General features: G+C 48.1%; 12 protein-coding genes across 12 annotated transcripts; 7 read left to right on the top strand and 5 right to left on the bottom strand.

Annotated features, from left to right (window-relative positions):
* Positions 1 to 312: 312 nt before the first annotated feature.
* Positions 313 to 3,253, top strand: DEU56DRAFT_733296 (alcohol oxidase; the record flags this gene model as incomplete). The annotated part of the gene is made up of 21 exons (XM_041348327.1): positions 313 to 364; positions 415 to 448; positions 513 to 599; positions 723 to 857; positions 911 to 933; positions 985 to 1,008; positions 1,069 to 1,180; positions 1,234 to 1,336; positions 1,384 to 1,464; positions 1,520 to 1,697; positions 1,748 to 1,783; positions 1,842 to 1,921; positions 1,973 to 2,300; positions 2,349 to 2,434; positions 2,486 to 2,561; positions 2,611 to 2,775; positions 2,835 to 2,890; positions 2,947 to 2,973; positions 3,028 to 3,051; positions 3,102 to 3,136; positions 3,187 to 3,253. The coding sequence occupies 21 exons, from the start codon at positions 313 to 315 to the stop codon at positions 3,251 to 3,253; spliced, it is 1,809 nt and encodes a 602-aa protein (XP_041210259.1).
* On the bottom strand, positions 2,953 to 5,299 carry DEU56DRAFT_884437 (uncharacterized protein). The gene is made up of 9 exons (XM_041356161.1): positions 5,230 to 5,299; positions 5,138 to 5,182; positions 4,615 to 5,081; positions 4,399 to 4,568; positions 4,210 to 4,347; positions 3,800 to 4,160; positions 3,559 to 3,742; positions 3,187 to 3,506; positions 2,953 to 3,136 (listed from the first exon to the last, which is right to left on the bottom strand). Exons 1-8 carry the CDS (start codon positions 5,277 to 5,279, stop codon positions 3,347 to 3,349), a joined length of 1,575 nt encoding a protein of 524 aa, XP_041210258.1. The 5' UTR covers positions 5,280 to 5,299; the 3' UTR covers positions 2,953 to 3,136; positions 3,187 to 3,346.
* Positions 5,300 to 5,375: 76 nt separating this feature from the next.
* Positions 5,376 to 6,051, top strand: DEU56DRAFT_250642 (uncharacterized protein). The gene is made up of 2 exons (XM_041345298.1): positions 5,376 to 5,986; positions 6,043 to 6,051. The coding sequence occupies exon 1, from the start codon at positions 5,400 to 5,402 to the stop codon at positions 5,982 to 5,984; it is 585 nt and encodes a 194-aa protein (XP_041210257.1). The 5' UTR covers positions 5,376 to 5,399; the 3' UTR covers positions 5,985 to 5,986; positions 6,043 to 6,051.
* A 159-nt stretch (positions 6,052 to 6,210) lies between these two features.
* DEU56DRAFT_250634 (uncharacterized protein) lies at positions 6,211 to 7,465 on the top strand. The gene is made up of 4 exons (XM_041345297.1): positions 6,211 to 6,402; positions 6,507 to 6,719; positions 6,772 to 7,003; positions 7,055 to 7,465. The coding sequence occupies exons 1-4, from the start codon at positions 6,330 to 6,332 to the stop codon at positions 7,254 to 7,256; spliced, it is 720 nt and encodes a 239-aa protein (XP_041210256.1). The 5' UTR covers positions 6,211 to 6,329; the 3' UTR covers positions 7,257 to 7,465.
* A 523-nt stretch (positions 7,466 to 7,988) lies between these two features.
* Positions 7,989 to 9,171, top strand: DEU56DRAFT_250609 (uncharacterized protein). The gene is made up of 4 exons (XM_041345295.1): positions 7,989 to 8,066; positions 8,137 to 8,224; positions 8,283 to 8,514; positions 8,567 to 9,171. Exons 1-4 carry the CDS (start codon positions 8,015 to 8,017, stop codon positions 8,690 to 8,692), a joined length of 498 nt encoding a protein of 165 aa, XP_041210255.1. The 5' UTR covers positions 7,989 to 8,014; the 3' UTR covers positions 8,693 to 9,171.
* DEU56DRAFT_250616 (uncharacterized protein) lies at positions 8,743 to 9,467 on the bottom strand. Its single transcript, XM_041345296.1, has one exon. It carries the CDS (start codon positions 9,415 to 9,417, stop codon positions 8,920 to 8,922), a length of 498 nt encoding a protein of 165 aa, XP_041210254.1. The 5' UTR covers positions 9,418 to 9,467; the 3' UTR covers positions 8,743 to 8,919.
* Positions 9,468 to 9,757: 290 nt separating this feature from the next.
* Positions 9,758 to 11,491, top strand: DEU56DRAFT_733504 (SPX domain-containing protein; the record flags this gene model as incomplete). The annotated part of the gene is made up of 5 exons (XM_041348340.1): positions 9,758 to 9,838; positions 9,887 to 10,795; positions 10,851 to 11,152; positions 11,215 to 11,294; positions 11,346 to 11,491. The coding sequence occupies 5 exons, from the start codon at positions 9,758 to 9,760 to the stop codon at positions 11,489 to 11,491; spliced, it is 1,518 nt and encodes a 505-aa protein (XP_041210253.1).
* A 220-nt stretch (positions 11,492 to 11,711) lies between these two features.
* Positions 11,712 to 12,952, bottom strand: DEU56DRAFT_870511 (uncharacterized protein; the record flags this gene model as incomplete). Its single annotated transcript, XM_041355641.1, has 5 exons — positions 11,712 to 12,005; positions 12,057 to 12,146; positions 12,198 to 12,305; positions 12,358 to 12,798; positions 12,860 to 12,952. The coding sequence occupies 5 exons, from the start codon at positions 12,950 to 12,952 to the stop codon at positions 11,712 to 11,714; spliced, it is 1,026 nt and encodes a 341-aa protein (XP_041210252.1).
* A 1,808-nt stretch (positions 12,953 to 14,760) lies between these two features.
* DEU56DRAFT_979398 (uncharacterized protein) lies at positions 14,761 to 15,275 on the bottom strand (the record flags this gene model as incomplete). Its single annotated transcript, XM_041359742.1, has 2 exons — positions 14,761 to 15,125; positions 15,185 to 15,275. 2 exons carry the CDS (start codon positions 15,273 to 15,275, stop codon positions 14,761 to 14,763), a joined length of 456 nt encoding a protein of 151 aa, XP_041210251.1.
* A 317-nt stretch (positions 15,276 to 15,592) lies between these two features.
* DEU56DRAFT_939038 (uncharacterized protein) lies at positions 15,593 to 16,337 on the bottom strand. The gene is made up of 2 exons (XM_041358860.1): positions 16,088 to 16,337; positions 15,593 to 16,038 (listed from the first exon to the last, which is right to left on the bottom strand). The coding sequence occupies exons 1-2, from the start codon at positions 16,200 to 16,202 to the stop codon at positions 15,602 to 15,604; spliced, it is 552 nt and encodes a 183-aa protein (XP_041210250.1). The 5' UTR covers positions 16,203 to 16,337; the 3' UTR covers positions 15,593 to 15,601.
* Positions 16,338 to 17,142: 805 nt separating this feature from the next.
* DEU56DRAFT_792578 (P-loop containing nucleoside triphosphate hydrolase protein) lies at positions 17,143 to 18,283 on the top strand. Its single transcript, XM_041352711.1, has 4 exons — positions 17,143 to 17,279; positions 17,350 to 17,543; positions 17,595 to 17,838; positions 17,871 to 18,283. The coding sequence occupies exons 2-4, from the start codon at positions 17,433 to 17,435 to the stop codon at positions 18,236 to 18,238; spliced, it is 723 nt and encodes a 240-aa protein (XP_041210249.1). The 5' UTR covers positions 17,143 to 17,279; positions 17,350 to 17,432; the 3' UTR covers positions 18,239 to 18,283.
* Positions 18,284 to 18,450: 167 nt separating this feature from the next.
* Positions 18,451 to 22,207, top strand: DEU56DRAFT_870510 (uncharacterized protein; the record flags this gene model as incomplete). The annotated part of the gene is made up of 16 exons (XM_041355640.1): positions 18,451 to 18,529; positions 18,583 to 18,714; positions 18,765 to 18,877; positions 18,930 to 19,030; positions 19,133 to 19,559; positions 19,588 to 19,803; positions 19,855 to 20,197; positions 20,248 to 20,308; positions 20,357 to 20,497; positions 20,552 to 20,583; positions 20,636 to 20,725; positions 20,773 to 20,946; positions 21,001 to 21,307; positions 21,358 to 21,433; positions 21,484 to 21,524; positions 21,574 to 22,207. 16 exons carry the CDS (start codon positions 18,451 to 18,453, stop codon positions 22,205 to 22,207), a joined length of 2,967 nt encoding a protein of 988 aa, XP_041210248.1.
* Between the last annotated feature and the right edge of the window lies 1 nt (position 22,208).

Below are 22,208 nucleotides of genomic sequence, written 5' to 3'. Positions count from 1 at the left end.
CGCGCGTGTTGATAGAAGCCGGCGAGAACAAATATAAGTGCAGGAAAAAAACTTAGATGATTGAGGTAGTACTCCGCTATTCACCGTGCTTAGTAAGGTTCAGCTTCAAGTTCTTGCTTCAACCGTGACAGCGTGTGTGCGGTAACTTCAGGATACTTTCACTACGCACCAGTGATCGGGGGTCTGGCAAGGCAAGGGCAAGGCAACTTAAACAAGGATCTGACGTGGGGAATTTTAAAGTTCCTTCAAGGTGTATAATAAGCCTGAGCCTATATCTAATGGTCCTTACTCCTCCTAACTCCTGGGTACATGATGGTGTCCGCTGCTGACTTCTCTCAACAGGATTTTGACTATATTATCATCGGTATGTCGGGTTCTGCCTCTGTGCGACTTGTTGACATAGTATTTTTACAGGGGGCGGAACAACTGGCCTTGCGTTGGCTTCGATGTACACGCTTATCATAAGATCCTTTTTCTTCTTTCCTTGTAGATCTAACTTTGGGATGTTGTAGCCTCTCGACTAATGCTAACGTTCGCATAGGAGTCATTGAAGCAGGTTTGAGGAAGGACGATGAGATGATTCTTATCCCTGGTAAGGGGTTCAACACTGACCGGTTAACCTTATATTCATGTTGTTTTTGCGACTTCTCTTGGTGAAGGCATGATTGGCAAGGCTGTTGGAAGTGAGTCTGGAGTTGTGTTTTAAAGACAGGGCATCATAGTTCGAGTCTAGACCCAGAATATGACTGGAATTTCGTCACAAAACCTCAACTATTTGCTCAGAATCGGGAGATGCCAATCCCTAGAGGCAAAGTTCTCGGTGGTTCTTCAGCATTGAATTATATGGCTTTCTGCCGGTGCGTGCATACTACTCACTCGTAAGATCGGATATTAACTTTCACCTTTATAGCGGTTCCGAGCTCGAGCACAATGGTTAGTAGTTATCCAGTTAAGTTGATACCCTTCATACTCATGTGTCTAAAGACTGGGAGAAACTCGGCATCAAAGGTCAGTAGTGTATCGTCGTTCAGTATGAAATGGAACACATTACCCATTTCCCTCGTGTAGGATGGAATTGGGATATCATCAGTGATGCAATTAAATCTGCTGAGGCTTGGAGCCCTCCCACTCGCCATGCCAAGGCGCACCACGCAGATAATGTTGCTAATAATCATGGCAGGTAGGTCTAACATTGCGGACACAAATATGTCATGACGCATCATTCCCGAACAGGTACGGCTATGTCAAGACGACTGCCTACAGCTACTATTATGATCTCGTTTTGCCTTTTTTCGAGACCATGAATAAGTTGGGTGTCGTCACGAACCAATCTGAAGTGCGTTTGAAAATCGACAAAGTGAGCGTAATTGAAGTTATTATCAGGCCTCCGGAGACATTATAGGCATTTGGACGTACACAGCGTCCATTGATCCTCAAACCAATACTCGTTCTTACAGTACAAATGTAAGGCGGCAGAAAACGCCATCACGAAATGTTTGATGCTGAATTATTCTTCTAGGCGTATTATGATCGGGTTTCTAACCGACCCAACATTGTTGTACTCACTGGTGCACAAGCCTCTAAAGTGCTTTTCAGACAAACCTCCAGCAGTGACCTGCAAGCTACAGCAGTTGAATATCATCAAGGAGGGCGGATATACAAGGTCCCTGTGCGCCGGGAAGTTATCATATCTACCGGTAAGTCTCTAATGTGATGATTGAAAGATTAACCCAAACGATGAGGTAAGGTGCTTTGCAGACGCCCCAGCTTCTGGAACTTTCAGGTGCGGCAGTCTAGTTATATCAGATGGTCTGTTTAGTTTTCAATTTCTACATTACCAGGGATCGGAAATCCCGACCTCTTGCGTAGACTGAACATTCCCGTAAAAATCGATTTACCTGGTGTTGGCGAAAACTTTCAGGTCGGTGTCACCTCCAGTCGAGAAGCGAATAGAGCCTGATCCTTGTCTTAGGACCACCCTAGGGTATCCATGGGGGCTGAGCTGAAAGGCTCGCACGAGACCGCGGATGACCTCAATTCAGAAATCTTTGCTCAACAAAGACTAGAACAATATCGTCTTTCCAGAACGGGGATGCTCAGTAGCACACTGTCTACCCTCGTCTTCATTCCATCGTCATCTTTCATCCCACCCGACAAGATGCGGAGTATGCTGTCAACCCTGGACGAGGCCCTGAAACTGCCGCAAATTCAAAACTCCCCCTGGAAAAAATGGTACGAAGTCCAACGCGCCTGGCTGGAGAACGATGGTATTGCTCAGTTAGAGGTGGTTTTCTTCCCTTGTGCGTCTTTTGTACGTCAGGTATGGATGCGGTATTGATCATGCACAGCCTACACCCACGCTGGGTGTGCAAACAACAAAGCTAAGCATTACACGATATCGGTCTTCCTGCAGCATGCCTGGAGTCGGGGACATGTCTGTTTCTCCTTCTTCAAATTGCCACTTGAACTCATGCTTCCACCCCAGGTGCATGTGACTTCTTCGTCTGTGTTAGATTCGCCAGAGATTGACCCAGAAACGCTTAATTCTCTTGGGAACATTGGTAAGTGAGCCATCATTTTCCGCAGACAGACCATTGAATCTTCTTCGAGATATGGTGATGCTTTTGGAGGCTCTAAAATATGTTTTCAAGGTCATGGAGACAGGGGCTCTAGGCGATTTGACTTCGGAAATCATTGAACCTAAACCTTCTTGGTCAGATGAACAACTGATGAATTACATACGCTCCGACGTCGTCAGCGGATTCCATCCTATAGGTATGTTATGTACCTCCTCGAGAGCTGCAAACTTTTCTTATGCAAGCTACGCTTTGAAGGGACGGCCTCGATGCTCCCTCGATCCGCCAATGGCGTCGTCGATAACGAACTGAAGGTCAAATTTAACCTTCGGTATAATTATCTGCGAGACGTACTCACGTATTTTTACAGGTGTATGGGACAACCAACCTGAGAGTAGTATGTACATCTTTCTTGACAAACTAAGCTCAGCTTCCTTAACATGCTTCACAGGCGGATGCCAGCATCTTTCCCATCGTAAGGCTGAAAGTTGTTGCCTTTGACATACTAATGCGGGCGATCTTTAGCACTTGGGGACTCATCCACAAGCCACACTTTATGGGTAAGCCATCAACAATGATCGTGCAACTTGCACTGAGAAGATCTTTCTAGGCTGGCTCACAAAGCCGCGGAGATCATTCAAGCCAGCGAAAAGGCCAGCGAGAAAGCAAAACTTTAATGTTATTGGTGGAAAGTACTGTCTGTGGACGCAGCTATTTACACGAGAATGACTGTACCAGCTTTTCTCCGTGGAAACATTTCCATAGATGTCTCATACACCGATAGTTCCTGTCCATGTCTCAATCAAGTCGATCACACAGTAACCCTTCACAGGCACATATTGCTTCGTGATCATCTTGATCGCCTCTTGAGCAACCATACCGCCAAGAAAAGCTGCAGTGTTGGGCAGCTCGGAAAAAGGCGCTCGAGCACTATCATAGTGACATGAGCCATAAATTTGAACCAAGATGTAGCCCTACTCACATCTCACCAATGGCATCGTCAGCCTCATCGGGAAGCTGAGTGGACTGTCCGACAATGGACTGCATCTTTGCACGAATGGACTCTGCCGATGGTGACACCGAGGTGTCACTTGCTTGAAGCAACGAAAGCGCAGAAAGCGCTAGATGTATACACGTTTCCTTCGGCTTTGTTGATAACGATTCCACTAACCCAACAGACGAAGGTCAGCGTTCTGAGCCAGCGTAATGTCCCAAAGCATTACCTAGAGCAACTTTGTCCTCATCGAATGTACCCCAAGGTTTGCCCCTAAGAACAACCAGCGCATGGGCGTTCTTGACAAATGCATCAACCATGCCGTCGTCGACTGGTACTTGGAGATAGCTCTTGAAAATGAGTTTTTCTTCTTCTGCCCTCGCTTTGTAAAGTCGCTGCAAATGTATGTAGTTATGGGTATCTGACTTCATATCTGGCAGGGTTGATGTGAGAGGAAGCATGTGTGTGTCAGATTGCTCAGTGAATTCCTTCAAGGCAGCGAGAAGATGGAAGAAAGGCGACTGGTTGTTGTCCAGGGCTTCAGTGAATAGCGCGTGGTCACTGAAAAGGGTCGCAGTTTCCGAAGGGATCTAATGGAACAATTATGCCATAACTCGAGACAGAAGGAACAACAAAAACCTTGGTTTCCGTCCAACATCTATATGCCTGTGCTTCTGCTTCGTCAAAGTTTTCTTCGTCCCCTTTCACCTTCAGCGCAAGGATCCCTTTCTTGAACTGTTGTCGTTCCTCATATGATTTCGGTAGGCTACCGTCATGCTATGTGATCTGTCATGAACACGCCTTCGACCTGAACAAGGACAAACATACGGATTTCTTCCAATCCTCAAGCGCACGAACTAAAATCACCACGTAGGGTATGTGTCCGTGCTCTGTTGGGTCCATCTTGTCAAACTCCAGCGACAGGGCGTGTTCTCTCAAAGCTGGGAATGGTTTGTCGATGCGAAGAGAAGGGGATGTTTCCGAGTGACTTTCGATGACTTGAAAACGTCATGAGCACATTCAAGGACATAGTTCTGGACGTACTTGTGTGTTCATGAAATTGAATGTAGAAATCTGCCAGGAATCCAGCTGATCGGACGACCATAAGAGGCGGGTATTTCGCATCTTTCCAAAGGAGTGCAGAGAGCTTGTTCAAGAGTGTGTGATCTAGGTTATGGGCAATGACGATAGTGAACGAAGTGATGAACTCAGGATGCGACTCGAGGATGCTCTCGAGAGTTCTGGTGTCTGCGCGACCTTCGACGCCGTCATTAAGTTCGCTCAGAAGCCGGACAGCCTCTTCTGATCTAGATTTTCCAATACTATCGAATCCTTCTAAGAAGAAGTTATTCCCGGCATCAGAGTGTGACACCTTTGCGTGATCAAGGATAGTGAAGTGCCCGATGCCAGGGAGAACAAGGTTCTTCAAGATTGAAGTCGAAGTGGCGGATCCAGATATCACCAGTAACCTAGAAGACTCTAATGCGCTCTGTCCAGTTGCTGCCCACAGACTTGTTGCAAATGTCAATTGGACCTCATTTGTATAGTTCTCCTGAAGTAATCTTACCGGAGCTGACGATCATATCTTCGAGTTTTGGTGTCTGGCGCAGACCTAAGTCTGGTCAGCCGACAAGTCTTGGGTTGCTAGAGAAATCATACTCTATTGCAGTCGTTGCAGTCTCGATGTCCTGAGAATCCTGACTAGACATGATGGTCGAAAGTAAAGACTGTCACAGGCTGAAAGTGGCAACTGATAAGTAAAGGTGACAAATTGACGCGTACAGTCACACACTGTCACACTGTGACACTCGTGTTTCTTGACCTTCACCATGACGGACACGCGTCAATTTGGTGATCTTGCCACTCAGCTCATCATGGAATCTCGCAGATCGACCTTAACAGACACTCTTCTCAAATACAACGACAATCTTGTACGGTCCATCATCCGGGAACAACGCGATCTTGAAAAAATGGCCGGGACCAGCCAGAACGTCTCTCCAGCGCTGCTCATCTACCAAACAACCATTGTACGAAACAAGAGATGTCTCTTAGCATATCACAAGCATCGTATGGATAGACTGCGCGATATGTACTGGACCGCTGGAGGCGCTTTACCGCACATCCTGAGCAATCAGGACATTCGCAGCAAGCTCTCTCCTCATGAAGTTGACTTCCTTCGCCAGTATAGCACTTCGGTGATGGATTATCGTGCTGGTTTCTCAAACGAGCTCGATATCACAGCCAGTATTACCCATCCGCCCAAAGACTTGCATGTGCTCGTTCACGTTATCAGGGATTGTGGAATCATACAGACAGAGCTTGGGACTATAGATTTCCAGAAGGGGCAGAGATTCATGGTTAGGAGGGCTGATATCGAACATCTTATTGTCCAGGGTTATCTCGAGGAGGTTTGATAGTGCGTTGCAGATTTATCGCGAACAGAAAGGTTTTTGATTGACTTTGATCAGAAAGGAAACACGTGGCTGTGTTGTTACTGCCAAACAATTCGACACTTTGTACGAACGTGTCTACGCGTTGCATCAAGTACTTCCACTATGATGCGACGTAGTCTCCACAATTGCTCACGACTATCATCAAGTGCATTGATCTCACGAAATCGCTTTCCTTCATCTCCCAAATACCTATCTACGCATCTACGACGGTTGTTGACTCCAGCTCCTAAGGCTTCTCCGCCCTTTGCCATCCAGCCAACAAATGAACATTATAATCTCTTGTTTTCCGAGGGCCCTAGTCCTCCTATGTTTACGCCAAATAAAGGGGGTTCCGGTGGTTCTGAAGACATATCCGACCGTGAATGGCAAATCCGGACAGGTCAGTACGACATGCTACCACTTTGGAGACACACTGATGCTACAACCAGTTCACCCTATAATCATCATTCCTTTTGATCGTTTTGTTATCTTGTTACCATTTAGGCCGCGCCATCTATATCCTACAGAAAACGCTTCCTGATTTCTTCGATGTTGGCCTTGTATCAAGCATAGACCCCACACAGACCCCGGCTCTCATTGATTCCAGAGAATCGCTTTCGCCAGAGGTAGAAAACATTTACAGCCCGAAAGTGAGGTTGACGTACACACCCCCTATTGCCCTTCCCTCGCCATTTCCAAGAACACTTGGCCTCGAAGGTTAGCGGTGTGCCTATGCCACGCTTTTGACATTGACAATGACTTTCCTAAGGACTGCCGTTGTACCTGGCTTCGTCTGTCTTTATCCGGCACACCATGAGAACACTGTATTCAGACCTTCGCGTAGAATTACGCAAGGTGACGGTGCAAGGGTCACTATCCTCGCATTCAGAAGGCGCTGCAGCAGGAACCCACTCGAATCACCAGCGAGACAAGAGTCTCTTCATTGGCCTGAATGTGTATGGCACGACACGTGTCAGTGGTGGTGCCGGGCAATGGCAGATGTGAGAATCTTATATCATCTGCACTGACTCTTGCTGATCATGATCATGTAGAGACTCGACGTACAGCTTTTCGCCTATCTCTGGGTTGATACAGACGCATACCATCGACTCCATCCATCCAGCACCGCATCTGGCTGCATATGATGCGCTACGAGCGTCGCTCAGCAGTGTGTTCGGCTTCGGCGGGCCAGGGCCAGGAGATATTCGACCAGGAGAAGTTCGGGCGGTTGATGGCGATAAAAGGGTGATCTAGGCTGGTTTCTGTATTTTTACCGCGCTCATTTCTCCTCTTGTACCTATTGCCTCGCTAAGCAAGAGATGAGCTTGATTGACTCCGTGTCTTGTCGTGGGCCATTGTGGGAGTCAGCAAATAGCGTATCCACATCCACTACAGCGTTAGGCTGGTCTCTAGCCAGACCTATAGAAGACGGATGACCTACTTGCACACGAGATCTATGATTTATAACGGAGGACTTAAGTGTCGGCCAAGTCCGGTCAGGCCTGACAGCGTTAATATCGGTGAACGTGCTGTGGTGGTTACGGCCCGGGGGCACAAGGTGGCGCCCAGAGCCTGAGACCTGAGACCTGAGACAACCAGAGCCTTGTCATTTTGATGCGGGTATTATTGAATTAGCTCTAGAATGAGACCCTTCCGTGGTGGACAGCCCAAGTCTGGCCGACAGCTTTGGTGATGCGGCAGAGTCTTCAAACATGATATCGATGATCACCATCTTTACGCTGTCTTCTAGCAGCGCTCTTGGATCAACTTGATAATTACTGATCATGATTCAGGCGGAGGATGTAGTACAGGAAACGGTTGCCATGTCACGGTGGTCCTGTATACCAAGTATAGAAATTTAAATTTAAGGGATATGTATTCATCAAGTTTGAACTCGTTCTCAAGTTGCTCCGCCTCTTTCGTCTCACGTCTCCTCACCTTGAGCTCCCCAACCTCGTCTTTCTTTGATAGCACACTCATTTTTTCAACGTTCAAGCATCCTTTCAAACGCAATGTTCACTAAAGCAATTGCTGCTATTCTCGCCTTGCCCTTCGTGGCACAATGTCAGTATTTTATTTTTTTGATACACCTGTTCGGTTTATAACGCGATTTTTCTGGTTCATTATTTTACAGTTGCTTCCGCAAACACCTGCACGCGCACTTACACTGCTCAGGCTGGCGATATCTGTGACAGTATCTCGGCGGCCAACAATGTTTCTACGTACGCCAAGTCCCAATCCTTGTTGAAGCTCCACCGCTGATAATTTTTATTCATGCAGTTACCAGCTTGCTGTCGTCAACGCTGGAATCATCGACGAAGATTGCGACAACCTCGTCATAGGCCAGAGCTACTGCCTTGGATGGGAGGGACAGGACTGCACGACCACTTCTGTAGTCGAGGCCAACGACGATTGCGACATCGTCTCCTACGAAGCAGGCATCAACACCACCATCCTCTATGAGAACAACCCGCAGATCAACTATGGTTGCTCTAACATTTACATTGGAGAGGTACCTCAATATTCCCCAGTTTCATCACAGTTTTCTAAAAGCTTTCGTTAAGGTGTTGTGTACAGCGAACACTGTCCAAGTCCCTCCTGCCCCCGCTGGCAGTACCCCCGCTACGACTATCCCTGCAACCGCTACTCCTGCCAACCCCGACGGCGACCTCCCTTGGTGTGACGAGTAAATTCATTCACCTCCACCATCCTGCTGCAGCCTGCGCTGTTGAGTGTGTGTAGCACGGATCGTCAACTGTGGTCATTCGTGACGACAGGCCGGTCGTGTCGTCGCTTTGGTCACCTTTTTCCCTCTTTCATTTTGAACTTCATATCGCCTGTTTTGTTTTCACATCAAGAACTACCCCCGGTGGTATACCCAGCAATAGAAACTTCATCTTCAACTTATTGTTGTTTATTACCTTGAATCCTTCGCATGTAGGTAATTCTGGAAATTCCCGTTACATTTTTGAGGGAATAGATCGTGGTCTTGTGGGCTTGCCCTTTTGATGACCATTTGCGCCGTTGCTATCGGGGTGATGAGGTATGAATTATGCTGGCCTGCAGGTACTTGAGTATGGGATATTTTTCTCGAGCTTGACGACAAACAAGGAGCTAGATTGTGCACAAGAGCAATATTCGCCCTGATGTCACTTGTTCTGTGCCACAGACATGTGAAACAACTGATTAAACGCCCAGTGCTGTCCGATTTGTCAGAACGCGAGAAGATGATGAACACGGAGGCAATGAGGCTTGCGAAGCCTTGAACAAATGAAAAGCTTGCAATTGGGACCGGTTTTGGAGGGTGCTTCCGAGGTTCTGCCTTGAAACACAGCGGCCTTCTCGATCCCTGATGCAGGCCCCGTACCTTTGCGCAACACCCTGTGTGCAAGTTGGTGCATATGTGGTTGTGCATTAAACCGTAGCCTCATGTTCATTTCATAATTTTCGAGCTTTCGGGGTCCAAGCCTGCCCTATTTCTGCCATTTGTTCAGGTTTACCATCACCTCACAAAGTTCCTAGTCAGGAGAGCTCAGCGGACGGTACCGGTACGAGCTCCCAGCGCTGTCAGTGATCTTCGCTAGCATTAATGAAGTTCTGACTTTTGGACTGCTTGAATGTCATTTTAATGCTGTGTGCCACGTCGAGTCAGGTTTATCACAATTGTAATAAGCGCTCGATCGAACACAGGCACCGATACCGTCTGGTCTCTTAATATCATGGATCAATACAACTACCATGCATGTTGACACAAAATGCACTTCTCAAAGACGTACTCACAACTCCTCCTCACTCTACCACCAGAGCTACGTGAAAACGCAATACAGTACCGCCAAGTAAGTCCAGTGGTGTGTCAGTCGACAGCAGCGCTGAACATCCGACAGCTCAAGAAACTCATCAACCAACTCGTCCAGGAGCTCTCTTCTCTTGGTCTCAGTCCCACCGTCCTCCAACAATTGTTAGAACAACAGAACCATGGAAGTTTGACCGCCAAGATCGAGCAAATACGACAGCAGTGTGACCTGGTTCCTGACGGCGATGGCGACCAACAACGACACGCCACAGTCGTCTACGAGTTTACGGGGACGTCCTCTCATATTGAACCTCGTCTCCGGCTGTCAGTCAAGCACTCGATAGACGCTACGGAGCTTGCATCTGGTCACACGACCACACCGGACAGCATCCTAGAGGCTCTTCATCTTCATTCAAGAGCTCTAGAAAGTAATACGGCCTTTGTGAACATCTCCTATTCATCCGCGAAGTACGTTCGAAGTGTTCTGCCGTGTGCTCCTGTTGATAGCTTAGAACCCAGCACCCACGATCTTATCATCCCATTACGGTCTGATACCGCGTTCTTTCACCTATTGAACACCGCCCTTGCATCGCTTGCTGCCCATCTCAACACCGTCCATGGCAGTTTTACATCTACGCTACAATGTCTGGCCCATACTATCAGCACGACAGCGCGCCCCACTTCCTCTTCAGCGCCTCGTTCCTTTTCGGCTTATTCAATGGCCGTCAGTAATGCCGCCACTTTACGACCCAGCTCTGGCATTCGAAAGACGGATCTGTATTCATGGAGGGAGATATTTCAGACATATCTTGACGGTGAAATTTTTGAGAGTGTCGGGGAGAGAACTCGTGGGGAACGCAGTGTCGAGGAAACAGAAACCCGGATGAAGCAATTTGAAGAACGCATACGAGAGAAGAGAAGTAAGCTCAAGCTGGCTGGAAGCAAGGATGCGCTGGATGTTTTCATGCGGATGAACTTTTTTATCTTGGATTTGAAGCGGGTGAGTGTGATTTGCTGTTCAGTTGGACATCGATATTCAATCATCTGACATACAGTTCCAATTCGCGAATGCCGAGGCGACCCGCAAGATCCTTAAGAAGCATACGAAGCGGACCGCATTGCCTCTTCCTTCCTATCTCCTTTCACTGTGGAATGGACCATTTCCAGCCTCTCCGCCTCCAGCAGAGCTGGCTCTGTTACCTCAGCCTCCTGCATCTTTACCTCGGCTCCTCGTGCAAGCTATTGGCGAAATTTTGCTTCCGATTGTGCCTCATGTCGACGATTATTCTTGCCTTATCTGTACCAGTCTCGCGTTCAAGCCTATCAGACTTCATTGTGGTCATTTATTCTGTGTAAGGTGATTGCATGATATTTTTGGTTGATTGTAACGACCAAATTGACTAACATGGTTTCTCGAAGATGTCTAGTAAAGCTTCAAAAGCTTGGTAAAGCGAATTGCCCTATTTGCAGGGCCCCTACGGTGCTAAAGGCCGACCGCAGTGAGTCCCCGTTTGCCCTTCGTTGTTTTTCGGGTGGCTTATGTTTCACAGCTAATGTTGACTATGCCCTCTTGAACTTTATGGCGGACTGGTTCCCCTTCGAGTCGCGTGCGAAGCTCAGGGCTAATGAACGCGAGGCAGCAAAAGAGGAACTTGAGGAGCTTGGTCTTACTGGCCAAGGATGTCGGGTGATGTAAATCACACACGAGACCAGGGTTTTATCTAGACAGGTTCAGACTTGTGTTTGACAGGTATGTGCTACGATACGCTATTTATATCGGAATGGGATAGCTTGTGGGATGCATGGATTTCGGAAGTGGTTAAATTATGTTTTATATCCAAGCAGGACGATAGATAATGAAGGGGTGCTTTGGTCATCATGGGTGTGCGATGATAAGAGATGACATGTGCCATGTTTTATTCCGGCTCTCCAACAACATCCTCCATTATTTCTTCTTGCCAGTTTCGGCGCAATGCATCCATGAAATCCTGCACGCCGTCACCTTCCAGGAAGCTGGTGAGGTTCATGAGGGATAGGCCAATTCGATGATCTGTCACACGATCCTGCGCATAATTGTACGTTCGGATCTTCTCGCTGCGGTCCGCGGTGCGCACCAAATTCCGACGAGTCGCTCGGCGGTTGGCAATGTCTCGAGTAAGCTTTACGTCCATCAGACGAGCGCGTAGAACTTGAAAAGCACGACGCTTGTTCTATTCAAATCATGTCAAATCCCCCTCAACCACAAAATGAGGGCATGTTACCTGATGTTGACTCCGTTCATCTTGCATTGAAACAGTGATACCGGTGGGTGTATGTGTGAGACGGACTGCAGACTCTGTTTTGTTGACGTGCTGACAACAATGGTCAGAGTCAAATAACCTGCTCGAAGTCCAGAAGCCCACCTGTCCCCCTGCGCCACGTGCACGCATCACCTCGATTTTCACGTCTTCCATTTTGAAGAGTTCGTCGTTCCCGTTAGTACTTTCAACATCTTCGCTTAGCGGCAAAACCTGAAAATGGACATGTCACCCCATAACCCAATCAATCTTCCTAGAGACTTACTATGACTGCAACGGTACTCGTATGAGTCCGCCCACTGGACTCCGTTGCGGGGACGCGCTGCACACGATGTACACCGCTCTCCCACCTCAGTGCATCATAAGCACCTTCGCCTTTAATCTCGAGGATAGCATCGCGCATCCCTCCGCTTTCGGTTTCGCTGCTCTGTATGATACTTGTTCGCCACCCGACTGAAGCAGCATACCGAACGTAGACTCGAAGGAGGTCCAACAGAAATAAAGCTGCTTCAGACCCGCCAACGCCGGCTTTCAGTTCCAGCAGAGCATGTAAATCGCGCGTAGATGATGGAGGAACGAGGAGAGAGGGAAATGTGGTAGAGATGTGGGTGGAGAGGGTGTTGGTGAGGGAGGCGAATTCTTCGGATGCAAGGGTGCGCATGGTTGGGTCGGGGTCTTGCATGAGGGGTAGTGTTTCTTCCAGGGACTACTGTTGTAGCATTGAGCCTGGGTACGCAGGGATTGTGTAGGATAAGGATAAGACGAACCTGACGAGCGTGTGTGAAGTTTGACCATGCTTCGTGCAAGGGCTCTAGTTCTTTGAGTTGACGTGCGCGTGAGATGTCCTCTGGAGAGGACATATCCTCGGACATCTGGTATAGACTGAGCTGACACTTCAAACTGATTTCGATAGTAGTAGTCTTACATTTGCTAGCAATTCATCCCGGACTTTGACGCGCTTTCTTACAGCTTGGAGGATGCGAGCGCCGTCTTGCTCGATTTGGTGTATGACGTTGAAGGAAGCAGGATGAGCCTCTACGAGGTATGGGCGGGTGCTAGAAAAAAAACGTTGGTAATGTTTTATTGGACGGTACAGAAGGCGGAACATGGAGATTTCATGGAGAACTCAGGAAAGAGCATTTTCTCAAAAAGGATTTGTTTGGTTCAGAAGGTTTTGGCAAACAACCTCCTTCCAAAAATGGATACGGAGCGCTCTATGCATGTGACCTCTCAGCTCTGTCATAATCGATCATCATAAGTAACCAACTAAGATCCGCCGCAACAGTGCAACTGCCTTGCTGTTTGGTTCATAGTAATGCTGTTGGACTGGTGTGCTATGCCGTCCTTTTCATTAGTACTGTCAGCTTCTTGATCCAGGAGAGCTCTACTGATCCTTCATCATAGGCGATCTCAGGCTGGAGTCGTCGTATCGATTGACGCTCGACCGCCGTGACACATTTTCCTCTTTTGAATGACTGTCTCCCTTCTATTTGGTCCGCCTATGGGAGACTACCTTTGAACTTTGTATCACGGCCCGCGCTTCAAGAAAGCTCATGGGCCGGCACCGCAAAAGTAGCTTTTATCTATATCCGAACCAAGAAGTCACCATAATCCTCAAGTAACCAGATACGTCTATCAGGAGTCTGTGGTGCGCTGCTACATGCAAGATCTGTACGGAGATTCCCTGACCATCTATAAAATCCTTGAGGCGTGCGCGTGAGTGACGATTAATTGACTACCATCCTTAAGACTGCTTATTGCGTACGATGACTGGTTGACCTCCTAGTACGTACCCTTCCTGAGCCATACCTCAGGGGAGTCTAGGAAGTCTAGGGTGGTGATTGCCTGACGTACACAGGCAGATTGTGAGCGACAAATTGTCAATCATCTACCTGCCTTAGTCGAACGGGTTCCCTTCCCCCTTGCGCAATCTCTTGTAGGTTAGAACATTGGTGTGACAGCGCTCCTTGGCAAGCATCACCGTGTTCAATTGCTTGCGTGAAACCGCTGATGATCCAGGGTGTTGACACATGTGCCACAGGCAGTTCTCCCGCGTTAAGGAATCGATCGATGCGGATATGGTGGATTCAGAGTTGCACAATTTATTGAACGAGCTCTCAAGCGAAGGGATGCACCATCAAATTGGTTTGTTTGTCTATCATGTGTTGCTGGCATCGAACTCAATAATCACTGCAGGGGTAGACGGCGTCACGGCGTTCGCACTATGAAATAGACTTTGAGAATAGGACGAAAAATCGTCATATACGTTCACCACCGTGAGCGAGGCAATGTGGTTCATCACAAGATACGATGTCTACAATATCAGCCGCTCCCCTGCAAGATATGTGCATTGATCCATTGCGATGCATACCATGAGTTGGGACATCAAGCATATTTGAAGATTGAGGCATGCATCGTCCTGGTACGGTACGGCGGACCAAATAAACAATGTCGCATGGTAGGAAATTGGTTGTTACACACCGATAGGCTGCTAATCTTCTTTATATCCCCCTGTTAAACTTCTCAATCTTGCTGGTCATGCTGGGCTTTTTGCTCATTCTGCTGGAAATCTTTGTCCACCTTGCCACTAAGCTTGCTCGCGGGCGTCCTGGGATTCCGAGAGTCGAGATACTCTCTGATCGGTATTTCACTACTCACCCACTTGAAATCACTCGGCCATTGCGAGAGGTTTCAATCCGAAGTGAGTGAAGCCATACTCATCATATAAGGCTATCCATTCCGTGTCAGTGGCGCCGTTCTCCTTTAGCCAGTTCTTGACCCGAAGATCTTCCTCGTCTTCTTCTGGCCACACCCAGTCATCACAAAAGTGTGTGAAGAAGAACACACGACTGCTAAGTGGGTCGAACTGCCATGTAAGGCATCCACTCAAAACGTCCGGTTTATTATCTGCGAGCCAGTTATTGATCGGGATTTTCAGTTGGCCGTCTTTGAACTGAGTATCATTGATACCGAGAGTCTTGTTGACAGTACGAGCTGAGGAGGGGGACATATGATATCCGCCGAGATTGATATCTGAGTGCCATTAAATTAGAACCCAGAATCTACAGACCACAACAGAAACAGCGGCGCACGTATGACATCTCCCCAACGAATGAGTCTGCTCACATCTTGAGTATCAGGTATTCTCTTCTGGGCTGCACTGGAATGAAAGATGCGCGACATGGAACGCAGACGAACGTTTGAGATTGAGTGCGTGAAAAAACGATGAGGTATGCGCGATACATGAGTTAGTAGCGCTGTCATGATATCAGTAGACCATATTAGGAGGTCTTGACTTGTCAATGTATATATGGTGGAGTAAATAGGAGAGTTTCCATTTAGGACTGTTTGACTCGCGAGGAACCTCTGAGTCCTCCCGCACCTAACCGTTACTGGACTGAACAAACCAGTTCTGTTAGTGCAGAACCGGAAGGAGGCAACTTTACTTTCTGACATAGTGCTACGACAGTCACAATGTTAATCTCTAGCCAGTCATGTTCAACCTCACACTACTTGCTAACAAGTTTCCTGCGATTCCGAGACAGATACTTTTCGACCGTCATTTCTTCAACCACCCAGTCCCTCGGCATTGAGGAAGGTCGCAACCCGAAGCGAGTGAAGCCATACTTGTCATATAAGGCTATCCATTCCACACCAGTGGCGCCATTCTCCTGTAGCCAGTTCTTGACCCGCAGATCTTCCTCGTCTTCTTCTAGCTGCTCCCTTGAGTCACAAAAATGGGTGAAGAAGAACACACGACCGATATGGGGGTCAAGCACCCAAGTGAGGCATGAACCCAGAACATCCGGTTTATTTTCTGCAAGCCAGTTGTTGATCGGGGTGTCCAGGTGACTGTCTTCGAATCGACTATCATTGATACCGAGAGTCCTGTTAACGGTACGAGCTGAGGAGGGAGACATATGGTATCCGCCGAGGTTAATGTGTGCTGATTGTGATAATATTAGAACCCAGAATTTACAGACCATGCAATGTACCTTTGTGATCCGTCTCTCCGCTAAGAATTTGTTTGCTCACGTATTCAAATATCGCATAGTCTCTTCTGTGCTGCACTGAAATGAAAGAAGCGCGACACAGAATGCGGATGAGCATTTGAGATTGAGGGGGTCAATAAACGATAAGGCATGCGCGATACATGAGTAACTTAGGGATGTCATGATAGCTGGCCAAGAAACAATTAGCCTAGAGACAGGAGAGCTTCCATTTTAAAATACACGAGTTGGAACAAATACTTACACAATGCTGTCAACAAATGAACGTGATCCTACGTTTGTACCCAGTTAACAGTCGTACGAATATCCAATAAACCCCCGTGCTCTTCAACCGACCCTGCAAACTTGGTCCTGCATTTACTTGAGAACTCTACGGCGCTAGTGATGTGCAGGGCCCGGCTTCAAGCCGAGCCAAACTGACGGCTTGAAGTAGTCTTACATTTGCTAGCAATTCATCCCGTACTTTGACGCGCTTTCTTACAGCTTGGAGGATGCGAGCGCCGCCTTGCTCGATTTGATGGATGACGTTGGAGGAAGCGGGATGAGCCTCTGCGAGGTATGGGTGGGTGCTAGAAAAACAAAGTCGGTAAGGTTTTATTGGGCGGCACAGAAGGCGGAACATGGAGATTTCATGGAGAACTCAGGAAAGAGCATTTTCTCAAAAAGGATTTGTTTTGTTCAGAAGGTTTTGGCAAACAACCTCCTTCCAAAAATGGATACGCGTACGGAGTACTCTATGCATGTGACCTCTCAGCTCTGTCATAATCGATCATCATAAGTAACCAACTAAGATCCGCCGCAACAGTGCAACAGTCTTGCTGTTTGGTATATAGTAATACTGTTGGACTGGTGCTATGCGGTCCTTCTTGATCTCGGAGAACTCTACTGATCCTTCATCATAGGCAATCTCATGCTGGAGTCGTCGTATCGATTGACGCTCGACCGCTGTGTCAGATTGAAACATTTTCCTCTTTGGAATGATATTCTTCCTTCTATTTGGTCCGCCTATGGAAGAATACCTTTGAACTTTGTATCACGGCCCGCGCTTCGAGAAAGCTCATGGGCCGGCACTTCAAAAGTAGCTTCTATCCATATCTGAACCAAGAAGTCACCACGATCTTCAAGTAATCTGATACGTCTATCAGGAGTTTGTGGTGCGCCGCCACATGCAAGATCTGTACGGAGATTCCCTTACTATCTATAAAATCCTTCAGGATCTGTCTCACCTCTATCCCTGAACCATTCAGTGCTAACGACAAGGTACGGTTATGCTCGATTTCACTCCGAGATACTGGATGCCAGAAATCCGCAACAGGTTGTGTGTCAAGTCATGTCTGAACGATCTCTTGACCAGCCCAATGAAACCTGGTGGTCTAATCGGACCCGCTCTCGTAGTGTAGACCTCGCTCAGTTCGACGACGATCTTGAGGCCAAGTCTGAGGTGAGTCCGCTGCATGTGATAGATCGTCCAAAAGTGAATGTAATCGAGCAGGGACATCCAGTATCTTGCAGGAACATCGTGGTTTTCGGAGAGACTGGAGTCGGTAAAAGCTCCTTGATCAATCTGATTGCAGGCCAGGATATCGCCCCCACATCCCCAGACGCACTTTCCTGCACCACTGAAGAGCGTGCTTACGAGGTCTGTATACGTGGCCAGAGGTTCGCTCTGCACGATACAGTGGGTCTCGGGGAGGGAAGTCATGGGTCAACGTCAGCGGATATGACTCCCGCCAAAAGTTGAAATATTTATTGAGGAAGATATCTCAAGAAGATGGGCTGCATCTGCTAGTCTACTGTATGCGTGGATCAAGGGCCACCAGAACACTACGTCATTCGTACGAAGCCTTCGCCGCGGCGGTCGCAGGGATGGAAGTTCCAGTCGTTCTTGCTGTGACATGCATCGATGACCTGTCGGAGGCAGGTGATTGGTGGGAGAGGAATAGGGCAATGATAAAGGGCCTTGGGATCCGGTTTGATGGCCATGTTTGCGTATGCACACTTCCCGGAGACTCCTACCGTGATCGCCGCTTCCAGTCAAAAATCGACATTTGCGAAAGAATCTCAGAATTGTGCAGCCATGATGGTGTTCGTGTGCGGCGCCCACGGCGCCAGAGGAGTTTGCCTTTTACTAGATGATATTTGGTGTTTGTTCGATTACTTACTTTGTATACATCTCGCTGGTATGGATTTTTTCTCCGCTAGGTTGTCATATTGAACCATGACGTAACTATGAAGTCAGAGCGGTTGTTTGGTTCCGGGGCCTTTGCCAAACACTCATTTATGGGAATCAGGCATGCTTCGCGACGGTCGGGCTTCATCGGCACGTGTAGCACCTTGAACTCAACCTCATGGATGTCATCCAGTCCATCCTGGTCCGCACAATTGGTGACGAAGAGCCAGAACTGCCACCGGGATCACCTCCAACATGTAGGTTCAGACCAGAAGCTCATTTGTCAATCTTACACCTCCCCCACCTCTAGTCAAGTTCGAGGGACCATGGTTTACGACACAAATCTTACTCTCTTCCACCATAGGATTGTCATCCTTCCTGATTTTTTCGTACTGTCGCAAGCGATGGCCATTGATATTTGCACCAAGAACGATGCTGAAAGGTATGATGTTACGTTCTTGCTAGGTATGTAGTGGAGCTAATCTCCTTCAGACTTCTCCCCGCACGACGCGCATGCTCACCAGGCGTTTTTTGGATGGATCATTCCAACTATGAAAGTGTCTGAGTATACTGTGCTGCAAATTGTTGGATTGGACGCGGCAGTGGCAAGTTTGCCACACAATGCGTATGCTAGGACATCACTAACGTGTAAAACAGCTCCTTAGCTTCTTCAAAACCTCCTTTTACCTCTTTTCCGTTTGCTCTATATGTGCTGTTTCGATTCTCATGCCTATTAATTGGAATGTACGTACATTCGCGTGTCTGAGAAAACCCAACTCATACTGCTCGTAGAATAACATCGGTCTCGGAGGAGGCGCTGACGAAGACGATAACGATTGGCCGGAATGGAATTCCACCAGTATTGATGACGACCCTATGACACCTGGACGCGACTGGCTCGACCTCATCAGCGATGCTAACTCATATCTAACGATTCATTTTCTCTTCACGTACCTTTTCACTTTCCTTGCGTTGCGGTTTCTCTACAAGAACTACCGTCGCTTCGTTCGCTCACGTCAGCTTTTCTCCCTCGAACTGGTTCATTCTATTCCAGGAAGGACTGTCATTGTGACTAGCCTACCTAATCATCTTCGGTCCGAGCGGGCTCTCGCCGAGTACTTTGAAAACATGGGGCTCAGCGTTGAGAGCGTGACGGTCTGCAGAGAAGTCGGCACCCTGAAATCCCTTCTTGACCTTAGGACCAAAGCATTGCTGAAGTTGGAGAGTGCATGGACGAAATATGTGGGGAATCCTAGCGTGGTGGAATCCTACGACCCGTCAGAGAACGTCATTCCCCCCCTCCTCGGATAGAGAGCCGTCGCTACTGGAGAACCAGCAGGGACGTTTCGTCGTACCGCATCGGCAACGTCCTACCATAAGACCGGGATGGATCTCCAGAAAAGTCGATGCACTTGAGTACCTCGAGACAAAGTTTACGGAGGCCGACGAGAAAGTCAAGAGGTGGCGTCGTATCGGGAAAACTAAGGCAACGCAGGTCGCCTTCGTTACGTTTGAGAAGATGTCCAGTGCTGTAAGCGTTGAGTTAATTGGCATTTACATCCCCCCACTAATTCATCCGTAGCAAATTGCTGTGCAAGCAGCGCACTCATGTGACCCAGGTGAAGTGAAAACCTGCCCAGCCCCTGAACCACGAGACATTGTTTGGTCGAACATCACTCATACTCCAGGAAACCTCTTGGCTCGCGAGGTGTTTGTAATTGGTTGTGTATTGGTACTGTCGTTCTTCTGGATATTCCCGATCACCGCGCTTGCGAGTCTGCTGAGTTACAAGGAGATCAAGAAAGTGATGCCTTGGCTTGGCAGACTCATCGATAGCAACGACAAAATACGTGCTATCGTACAGAATTCATTGCCGTCCGTGGCCATGATTACACTGAACGCACTTCTACCGTTTATTCTTGAAGGTGTGTTTTGCCGCCAGACATTTGGCATGGCTTTTGATTAACATTCCTAGCTTTGACTTATATTCAGGGGTACAGAGCACGAAGCTTGATTGAATACTCTCTGATGCGGAAGTCAGTCCTTTTCACTTGCGGAGAGTCTAAATTCTAAGACTTTGAAAGATATTTCTTGTTCCTCCTCATCAATGTGGTATTCATCTTCCTATTGGCGAGCACGTACTGGCAGTTGGTGCGCGATCTTGCCAACTCACCTGCGAAGATCCCGGAAAAGCTAGCTACAGCGCTTCAACAAGGAAGGGCAAAGTAAGTGGCCATATTTTTGTAATCTACACCTTTTCATCTGGGCACGTCCTTTAGGCACTTTTTCCTTTCGTATGTTATACTCCAAGGTGGGTGATGTATCATTTTTTTTTACTTGAGAGTGCTGAATTAGAACAACAGGGTTTGGTATCATGCCGCTCCAATTGCTTAACCTGGGTGTGATAATACCGCGGATGGTTTTACGCATGTTCAGGACTCGTACACCTCGAGGTAAGTACTACCACATGTCGATGGTAACCTGACTCTTACCTGGGTAGATTTTGCTGAGTTGAATGCCCCTCCCATGATCAACTATGGCGTCGTGTACCCTCAAGCGATCCTCGTATTTGTGGTGACCATCCTGTACAGCGTCGTCCAGCCCTTGATCGTTATCTTTGGTGCAATCTATTTTGGAATGGCCTACTTCGTGTACAAGTACAAATTGTTGTTTGGTGAGCAGATCCAAACTCTGTTGCGCTGGACCGTTTCTGAACTAGCTGGTTCAGTATTTTATAAGCCCTACGAATCTCAGGGCCAAGCATGGCCTCTCACGTTCGTCAGGCTCATTTGGGGCATAATCATTTTCCAGACATTTATGATCGGCATTTTGACCTTGCGGAAATGCTATATTATGTCTTCGCTGCTTGTTCCGCTGCTCGCTGGTACCGTAATCTGGTCATGGTACATCCATGAAACCTTCAAGCCTCTCAGCAGCGCGGTGTGTCTCAGTTCTGTGTGCGAGGTAGAGCGGGGAGAAGATTCGGCCGATGTAGTGAGGTTGCGGGAGGGACATCCAGTAACATGGTCGCAGAGGTGAGGTTTACATATGTTTATGTTGGACACTAATGCAGACCTACTTTCAGTAATTTGATGCGTCGGAGATACGCACAAAATGACGACATGCTCTATGTTGCTCCAGAAGACGAACGAACGGACTATGTAGGTAACTCGGTATGCGGAAATGAACGTCTGACCTACTCCACTTTCAGTCACAACCACCTATGGCTAATTGGTATAATGGCGTGTTGAAGTGAGTTGCTTTGTTTTGAAGAAATACCACGTATTCATCCATTATTTAGTACCGGGAAACGAAGATACGGACACCCTGCTCTAACTGGCGTGCTTCCTCAGCCCTGGCTTCCGTTGAAGAAAGGGCAAACCCTTGTCAATGGGCACCGTGCAGGAGGGTCGAGAGTTTCTCCATATGTCAACCAAGGCATCGTTCTCAACCTACGTAACCGCTACACCATGCTACGAGGAAAGCTTCGAGCATCGCGGCAATCTCGCCCCGCTACTGACGGCACTCTTACCGACATGAGTGCCTCTGAGAACCAGGATGGTGTTCCTGCTCCAGATGTTGGAACTTCAAACCCATGGATGGATACACGCACGGCACGCGGCGGGCGTGGATCTCAGCCGCATAGCAGCCTCAATCACCGCTTGAGCTTCGACCCTGCTTCGGGTGTCATCATGTTACCAGAAGACGGTGACTGGTTGATAGACGACGACTCTGACGATGATTACGGGACTATGAGTCCGACGCCTGAGGCAGCCCACAGCCCAAGCAACGCATCTCAGGAGAACCTGTTGCCTACAAATGGTCAATCACCATCCACACCTCTTGCTTCGCCCAGCAAGCGACGACACGGCACGTATTACCATCACCCAGAGCGTCGTCGCACAGTTCCTGGGTCATTTCCCTTGCCAACATGAA

This window comes from Suillus clintonianus (genome assembly GCF_016758775.1).
Source record: "Suillus clintonianus strain FC179 chromosome Unknown DEU56scaffold_22, whole genome shotgun sequence".
NCBI classification, from domain to species: domain Eukaryota; kingdom Fungi; phylum Basidiomycota; class Agaricomycetes; order Boletales; family Suillaceae; genus Suillus; species Suillus clintonianus.
This window is presented reverse-complemented; position numbering and strand designations above follow the sequence as displayed.